Here is a 9,415-nt window from a genome sequence, read left to right on the forward strand (position 1 = left end):
TCTTGCATAATCCATAGCATCACACTAATGCGTACGCATCACTTCATGCATTATAGTGACTGAACCGCCGGAGAACGAGTCCGCTGAGCCTGCAGAGTCCGTTGAGCCTGAAACCGGAGTTCAGTTCGTGGTCGAGCCCGAAGTTAACCAAGGCAAGCAGCTAAGTATAATTCCTTGCACCTATTTAATTTGATTAGTTTAGTTATCTCACTTGGGTATTGTTGGGTTATATATATATACTATGTACGTATTGCATTCTTATACCTATTTTCATGCATTATCCTTCCGTGATTCGTTTATTCATGTCCTTGGCACCAGTTAGACAGCTAATTACTTAATTTGACTAGATACTTAGCTCTGCTTAGAATACTCATATTGTTTACTAGAAAGAATAGTTTGGAGTATTACACTTACCGGTTACCCTTGATCGCACTGGTTCGGTTTGGTGGTAAGGGTTTTGTAGTATCGAGGTTCGAGCGGAATGGTAGGGCCTAGAGAATGAAGTCACATGGGTATAGTCCGCTTGGACCGTTTAAGGCCAGTCCGTGGATGACGTCGGTTTAAGGCCTAGAGATGGACTCGCCGCCGCATCTTCCGGTAGAGACCCCTGCTAACAAGGTTTCCCTTCTAACCGTCCTGTGTCGCTGGTTCGACTACTCTTTTCATATTTGTTCCTTGTTTCTTGGATTGTATTCAGCCATAAACCCTAGCTCAGATCGAGATTAGATTTAGTTTGCAAAGAAAGGGATGGTTGCAAGTTTCAATCCATTTGCAGTGGTCTCTTGTTATTGTTAGTCTGAAACTCTGAATAATTGCAAGTTTCAATTCAGGAAACAACTGTCAAGAATGCATTCAGAATGCAGCAGCACAATTATTGATTCTCACTCAGCAGCAGCAAGCGTCCACGGCCACGCTTTTGGCGGATGGTCACCTGGTGTTCTTGGAGCTAGTTAGCTATCTGTAGTTTTTTAGAGGACCAAGACTTGTCCGGCTAGTGGGAATCTCAGAAATGGAGGTTACAGAATGGTGTGCTGGGAGCTCGTAGCTCGGTGCGGGCAGGATTTTCTTTCCGTTACGCCTTTTCATTTTGATCTGCATTTTTCTTGCCAGAGTGTTCATACTCCATCTCCATTACCCAAAATTTTGTAACCGTGACTCCATGTTTATATCGATGGAAATGTTTGTCGCATGCTTGTGAAGAGATTAGTCAATAGATAAAGTCAGAATGCATTCAGAATGCATGCCATGGAGATTGCAAGAAGCTGTTGAACTAATCTCATGTAACCTGAATCTGAGCTTGAGTTCTAAATGGGCATAGCAGTGCAGGACGGTGTTTATCATTTTTCAATGCTTCTAGCAATAGTTTATTTCCTCTACATCATTCCATAACTAATGTGCTATCTGGAGTTGCAGCATCTGATCTGAATTTATCTGAATTTGCACCTTTAAAATATATGCATTGTTTAACATTGCAAATGATGTCATCATTCTCTATTTCAGGATAACCTGGATGGTGAAGAGCAATCTTTACAAGTACCTACTGCAATGTCCTTAGAAGAGAGCAATCAAAGAATCAATAGGTTAATTGCCATGCACAAAATGTTATCAGAAGCAAATAAGGCATCATTGTCGTGCCAAGTGGAGAAGCAAAAGAGGTCAACTTCAGCAGTTAATGCCATCTCAACTGCAGCAGATCAACTTCAGCAGTTAACTAGCTCTCCCACTCCGATCTCTCCAGTTCAAAAGAGAAGCAAAAGAGTTGGGTCAAAAAATCACTTGTTTGGAAGCATTTTGATACAGGATTGAGGGGCCAGGATCCTATTGCAACATGCAAATATTGCGGGCAAGTATATGCTTGTGATAGATCAACTCATGGAACCAGCACCCTATGTCACCATCTAAGGTTCTTATGCCCGCAAGACCCACTCAAGGGCCAGGACTTGCAAAGGAAGAAGGGTTGCAGATCATAAAGGAGAAACTCTAGGGAAAAGGGTTGAAGAATGTTTGTTGGACTGGGGTATTGATCGAATATTCACGATCACGGTTGACAATGCATCTTCCAATGACAAGTTAATTGAATACATGAAGGGAGTATACAAAGATTGGAATGGAGTTGTGTTAAAAACAAATTTCTTCATGTGAGGTGTTGCGCTCATATAGTCAACCTAGTTATGAAGAGTGGACTGGAAGAACACAATGACTCTGTCGAAAGAATAAGAACAGCAGTAAAATTTGTGAGGTCTTCACCATCAAGATTGAAGATTTTCAAGAAATGTGCAGAATTAGAAAAGATATCAACCAGAAGTCTTTTGTCCTTAGATCTGGAGACGAGGTCGAATGCTACCTACCTTATGTTGGAAAATGCAGAAAAGTTCGAGAAGGCTTTTGCAAGACTGGATAAAGTTCACAGACCTTTCAGAGCTTATTTTGCCAACAACGATCCTCCCACTGCAGATGATTGGCAAACTGCAAGGCACATATTGTGTTTCTTGAAACTATTTGAAAAGGTCACAACTCGCCTCTCAGCTTCTTTACATGTAACGTCAAGTATAGTTTTTCATGACATAATGTTGATGCGTGCAAAATTAAGTGAATTTGCTGGTGGAGAAGATCCAACATTATCTTCGATGGCATATCTCATGAAACTAAAATTTGAAAAGTATTGGGAAACAGAAGGCAATCTGAACTACTTATTGTTCATATTGGATCTGAGATACAAGCTTAAATATTTGGCATATTGCTTAGAACTTTTGTATGGATCAACTGGGGGCAAAAAATTTGCTGAGAAAATTGAATCAGTTCTGAATGAATTATTTGGTTTCTATGTGAAAATTGTCAATGCCTCTTCTTCTTCTATCAATAGAGGTTCAAATCAAGTTCCAATTCAGATGAATGTAAATGAAGAGTACGAAGAGAATCCGTGGGATATGCTAGCAGCTCAATTTGAACAACATATGGAGGAGATTGAAAATGAATCAAGTCAGTCAGAATTATCAAGGTATCTCGCTGATAAACGTGAGAAGATAACTAAAGAATTTGATATATTGGAATATTGGAAAGTGAACTCCAATAAGTATCCAATATTATCGCTTTTAGCAAAGGACGTGCTTGCTGTTCCTGCTTTTACAGTGCCTTCAGAGTCTGCTTTTAGCACAGATGGAAGGATTATCGATCTCCTCCGATGCAGTCTATCAACTGATATAGTTGAAGCTTTAATTTGTTCGCAGAGTTGGCTTCGAACATCACAAAGCAAATTAAGTGAAAGAGGAGCCGCTGAAGAGGTCCAGGCATACGAGGAGATTAGAGAAGGTATAGATAGCCAACACCACGGTATGTGCATTTCACCCTATGTTTCATTCAAAGGAATGTTGCTATCTATTTTCATTTATCTTTAAAAGTCCCACAAGAAACTGTGTTTCCTATTTGCTGCAGATTTCACTACGTTTGAAGCATAGTCATTTCATGGAAGTATGAAGAAAAGAGACCAGAGAAATTAGGTGATTATTTAGTTTTGCTTGCCTTTGCATCTGTTACATAGTTTTGCATCTTTAAATTAGCACTTGCAACCTGAACACTTGCAACCAGAACACTTGCAACCTGAGTTTAGGGCACATTTCTGATTCTCGAGTAACTTGTGTTGCAACAAACGTGTGATTCACTTCGCAAGTGTTGCAACAACCAGAGAAATACTTCAGTTATTTTGTAAAGGGTCATAAAAAATACTGAACTGAATACTTCAGTTATTTTGTAAAGGTTCATAAAAAATACTTCAATTATTTAGTAAACGTGTGGGTTAGTCCTAGCTGTATTTGTGTGTTGGGTATGTGATTTTGTGCAGACATAAGCAATAGAGTGGGCTGTGCACATAACCTGCAGAGGGAAGAATAATAATAGTAAGCACCCAATCATTTTGTTCATATGCATGATGATGAACTATCTTAACCTATTTGTTCTTTGTCAAACCAATGTATTTTATCTTGTTAGATTATGTGGCCTACTGATCTTCAAATTTATGCTCATGCGGACTACTTGGGTTAACCCGTGTCAAACCGGGCAGACCAGACAAACCAAACCAACGGACATAAAAATCAGCCACCAACCCGTGAAACCCAGACCAAGCCAAACCAATTTATGCTCACGCGGCTTGGGTCCAAAACCCAGCCAAACCCGCAATAACCAACCCATGAACAGGGTGAGAGAATATACCACCATTTAAATTTGCATAATGACACCCTGATGCACTTTCTTCTTGTGCATCTTTATCTTTTTCTTCTCATGGAATTCTTGCGCGTCACTGTCAGCCCAATGCCGATTACACCGCATATTAAGAAGGATACATATGGATCCAAGAAGAGTCAAGATCGCCAGGGTTATCTGTCTTATCCTGAAACAAGACAAGGCGACGCCACTTATACATATATAATAGTTCGCCGTTGATGGTGATGCGAGCTCGACCAGATTGTTCGACGGCAAAAGACTCTATCTTTAGGTTTATTTTGTAGTATCTCTTGTATGTGTTGCCTACCTAAGTTGTCACCCTTTTCTTTAGCTTTCAAAAATAAGTTGTCGCCTTTTTTTAAATTTTAATCACTTAGGGGGGCATTCCATTGTCTTGTAGATTTCATGAGCCAACTGATGACCTTTCTCTGTGGATTTTCTAGTGCGCACTAGATTGATAGTTAGTTTAACTGTCAGTTGCGGGGTCCTATGACAGATGTTTCCATTATACAGTATCCTTTACTCTGTGTTTTTTATGCCAACTTTACTACTGGAATAATGGTTCTAGAAGCCGAACGAGGGGGAGAGAGATCTTTGAGCAGTAATATATATATGTCCCCAGCTGAGGGAGTCATCATCACGAAGCAGAAGCTGGTGATAACAGTAAGGTGAGATGTCAGGATGGGACACATGCAATGTCAAGGATGGGACACATGCATGGAGTATTAAATAAAATCTATTTATAAATTTTTTGCACGATTGAGTTGTAAACCGCGAGATGAATCTAACGAGCCTCTACTTAATTCATGATTTGCAACAGTGATGATACATTAACCATCCGCTAATTATGAATTAATTAGACTTATTAGATTCGTCTCGCGATTTACAACTCATCCGTGCAAAAAAAATTGTAAATAGATTTTATTTAATACTCCAAATTATCAAGATTCCTTATCAAAGAAATTGGCAAAGTGATCTAAATACGATCTTAATAAATCTTGGTAGTACTTATTTGGTTGAAGATAAAAAAAAGGTAACCCACCTAACCCAGTGCTATTTTACTTCGCCACCACCCCGCCCCGCACGGATTCAGGATTGCGCCGTTGCATCCGCGGCGCCTGTGCCATGGCGGCCGGCTCCGCTCTCGGCTGCGGCGAGTCAACGTCCTCTGTTCAGCTGCTGGCGCAACGCGATGGAGCACGCAGCCGGATGCCCGTTCGCCAGCTGTAACGGACGACGATGATCAGCGAGGCACATGTTGCACTTTAATTTTAGTTCCGGCGGTCACCACGAACGGATCGGAAATGAAAGATGCCGCACGAGGTATTTTTCTCGGTAAGAAAACAGAGAGGGAGAGAGGAAGTTGTGCTTGCCATCAAGCCGCTAACTTGGAGCAGACAGCACAACAGGGTGAGCGATTCCTGCACGCGGCCCACGGATGGGAACCCAGGCGAGGTTTCTTTTCTCCCCGTCGCGCAGCAGGCACGCAGGCGGCTTCGACCTTTCCCCCGTTCTGCAAAGCATTCCGTACGAGAGGCCCTGCCCGCGACGACGTTCGGATGGGTGACCACCGCCAGTCCGCCACCGGCGCCCAACCTCGCCCCGCCACGCCACCGCTGAAGACGACGTGGCAGGCGCCTCTCCCTCCGCCGCCTCCGCCTCCGCCTTTGCTCGCCCGGACCCGGTCACCCCACCCCCACATGCGCCGCTGTCCCTCCGCGCGCTAGCACCCCACCCTCGTCCTCGATCCTTATCCTCTTCCTGCCGACGGACGTAGACGTACACGGCGGCCGGCCCCGTCGGACCCGCGGCTGCCAGGCCACCGTCGCCCCATCCTGCAATCGCGCGCTGACGGTCCAGGCGGCCAGCGAGCGAGACAGCGGATAACGCTCACCGTGGCACGACTGGCCACGCCGGTGGACGGGATGGGATAGCCCGGTTTTTTCCACGGGAAAAGCTGGCGGCCGGCCGGCCGGGATGCCCTCTTGTCCCCGAGCCCGTCCAAATCCAGGAGACCGCAGCCGCGGCCAGCGAGCGGCGTGCAACATGGCCTGCCTGCCTGCCGCCGCCGTCCCAGTCAGCCGAAAAAACGAGCCACTAGGTACCGATAAGGATTCACGGCCGATACTGCTGTCACCGCCGCCGGTCCGGAGAAACCGGCGGCGACAACGAGTCAACGACGTACTTCGCCGCCCTCGCCCCGTCGTCGCTTGGGTCGCTGCCGGACCGGCCGGTCCGGGCCGTGGGATCAGCGGATAAGGTTCCCTCGCTGCGGACGTTGACGGAGACGATCGATAGATCGAGCAGCCAGCAATAATCCGAATCCGCTTGCTGCCTTGCCTTGCCTTGGGGACCAATCAATTAAACCAGGAGCACAGTATCATCATCATCATCATTTGGTTTATTAAAGGCTCACACCAGTAACATTAAGAATTGGAAAATCTTGTGCTGGAATGTTAGAGGGATTAATTCTGTCAGCAAATGGTATTCTATCAGAGATAAAGTTGTGGAAAGTGGATGTGATATTGTTTGCCTTCAGGAAACAAAGAGAGAAACCTTTGACTTACTCCCTCCGTCCTGAAATATAAGTCATCATAGAAGTGTTTTACTGTGTCCAGATTCATAGAATGTTCAATGAATCTAGATATACATTTTGTTTAGATTCAGAGAATGTTCAATGAATCTGGTAAAATGCCTGAATGACTTACATTTCAGGACAGAGAGAGTACAATATATCAAAAAATTTGCCCACCTGCCTTTGATGCTTTTGAGTTTCTCCCATCTGTTGGGGCTTCAGGTGGTATGATCACTATTTGGAAATCAGCCTATTTCGAAGGACATCTTGCTTTTCATAACTCTTTCTCCCTTTCGGTGGATTTGCGTTCTCTTCACAATAATGCTGAATGGTTGCTAACAAATATTTATGGACCTTGCCCTGATGATGGTAAACATTCCTTCGTGGAGTGGTTGAAAAACGTTGCAATGCCCGAAGAGATAGATTGGCTCCTAGTAGGGGATTTTAATCTAATGAGAAATCCTGCTAATAGGAATAAGCCTGGAGGTGATGTAACTCACATACTAATGTTTGACGAAGCTATCAGTGCATTAGGTCTAGTGGAAATGCCTCTTTTTGGCCAACAATTCACATGGTCAAATAAGCAATTTGAGCCCCTTCTGAAACGTCTAGACTGGTTTTTCACATCCAACAGCTGGACGCTCACATATCCTAACAAAAAGTATCATCCATGCTCATGGAAATTTCTGATCATACATCATGTGTTGTCAATATTTCCACTAATATACCAAAAGGAAAAAAATTTCGTTTTGAAAATTACTGGATGGAACATGAGGTATTCATGGATGTTGTTCGACATGGTTGTAGTATCCCCACTCAGCATTCTGATGCAGCTAAAGTCATTACTGCCAAGTTTAAAAATTTGAGAAGAGTGCTTAAAGCTTGGCAAGCACAATTTTCCAATTTGAAAGGCAACATTGAAAATATTAAATTAGTACTCTGGCTCTTTCAACTTGTAGAGTTTCACAGGGATCTTACAATTGAGGAATGGAATTTCAAGCATATCCTAGAAGACAAGCTGCTTAGCCTTCTTAGGCAACAAAGAATTTACTAGAAGCAAAGAGGCACTATTAAGTGGGTCAAATTTGGTGATGAAAGTACTAAATTCTTTCATGCAAATGCCACACTAAGGAGTAGAAAGAATCTCATCACTACTCTCCATGACAATCCTGGAATTCCAAAATCTCTTCATTCAGAAAAGGCAAATATTCTTTGGGAGGCATTCAAAGATCATCTCAGCACAACTGAGTTTCAGGGTATGCATATGAACTTAGATGAACTTTTGTCAGCTTCAGATCTTCTGGGTTTCTTGGAGAAGCCTTTTACACATGCGGAAATTGACCTAGTTGTCCAAAATCTGCCAACTGACAAATCTCCAGGACCGGATGGCTTTAATAGTGACTTTATTAAAAGAGCTTGGCCTATCATAAAGCAAGACTTCTATGCTCTTTGTTGAGCTTTTTATAATGGCGATATTTGTCTGCAGAGCATCAATGGCTCATACATAACTCTTATTCCAAAAGTGAATAATGCTTCCACAGCTTCAGACTTCAGGCCAATCTCTTTGCTCAACACTTCAATGAAATTAATCACCAAGCTCCTAGCAAATCGGTTGCAGTCAGTGATTCAAAATATTATTCACAAAAACCAGTATGGCTTTATTCAAACCAGAACCATTTAAGATTGTGTTGCTTGTGCTTTTGGATACCTGCATCTTTGTCATCATTCCAAGAAAGAATTAATCATTCTCAAACTTGACTTTGAAAAAGCATTTGATAAAGTAGAGCATCCAGCTATTATTCAGATCATGCAACACTTGGGTTTTGATGAAAAATGGTTGCATTGGATAAATTCCATATTTTCTTCAGGGACTTCAACAGTTCTTCTCAACAGTGTGCCTGGTAAAACCTTTCATTGCAGAAGAGGTGTAAGGCAAGGGGACCCACTCTCACCTCTCCTCTTTGTCTTAGCTGCAGATTTACTACAATCTGCACTAAATGTTGCAAAGAACAATGGTTTGCTCTCTCTCCCCATACCTCTCAACCATTCTCAGGATTTTCCAATCTTGCAATATGCCGATGACACTCTGATTATTATGGAAGCAAAACTTGATCAGCTGGCAGCTCTCCAAGATATTTCTCTCTTTCCACTGGTCTCAAGGTTAACTTTTCCAAATCAATGCTGGTTCCCATAAACTTGGCTTCAGAAAATGCTCTTCTACTTGCCCAGTCAGTTGGATGTGCTTTGGGCTCACTTCCCTTCACATATTTGGGTCTTCCTCTATGTCTGAGCAAACCAAAGGTGGCTGATTTTTGGCCTTTGATATCAAAATGTGAAAGAAGATTGGCCAGCACTTTAATTTTTTTTATCTCAGGCAGGAAAGTTACAACTCATAAATGCAGTTTTTTCTGCCTTGCCAACATTTTATATGTGCACTTTCAAGCTGCATAAAACAAAAATCAAGCAAATTGATAAATTCAGAAAACATTGTCTGTGGACAGGGGCTGATTTAAATGCTAGAACACCCCCAAAGGCTGTCTGGCATATGGTGTGTCTTCCAAAATCTCAAGGTGGCTTTGGGGTCATCAACTTGACAACTCAGAATGAGGCCCTCCTACTTAA

The 9,415-nt window shown here is 42.8% G+C and overlaps 1 protein-coding gene across 1 annotated transcript; it reads left to right on the forward strand.

Moving 5' to 3' along the window:
* Positions 1-631: 631 nt before the first annotated feature.
* Positions 632-3,555, forward strand: LOC120684357 (zinc finger BED domain-containing protein RICESLEEPER 2-like). Its single transcript, XM_039966222.1, has 3 exons — positions 632-2,507; positions 3,228-3,330; positions 3,433-3,555. The coding sequence occupies exons 1-3, from the start codon at positions 2,172-2,174 to the stop codon at positions 3,453-3,455; spliced, it is 462 nt and encodes a 153-aa protein (XP_039822156.1). The 5' UTR covers positions 632-2,171; the 3' UTR covers positions 3,456-3,555.
* The last annotated feature ends 5,860 nt before the right edge of the window (positions 3,556-9,415 follow it).

The sequence above is a fragment of the Panicum virgatum genome, chromosome 8N, assembly GCF_016808335.1.
Source record: "Panicum virgatum strain AP13 chromosome 8N, P.virgatum_v5, whole genome shotgun sequence".
NCBI classification, from domain to species: domain Eukaryota; kingdom Viridiplantae; phylum Streptophyta; class Magnoliopsida; order Poales; family Poaceae; genus Panicum; species Panicum virgatum.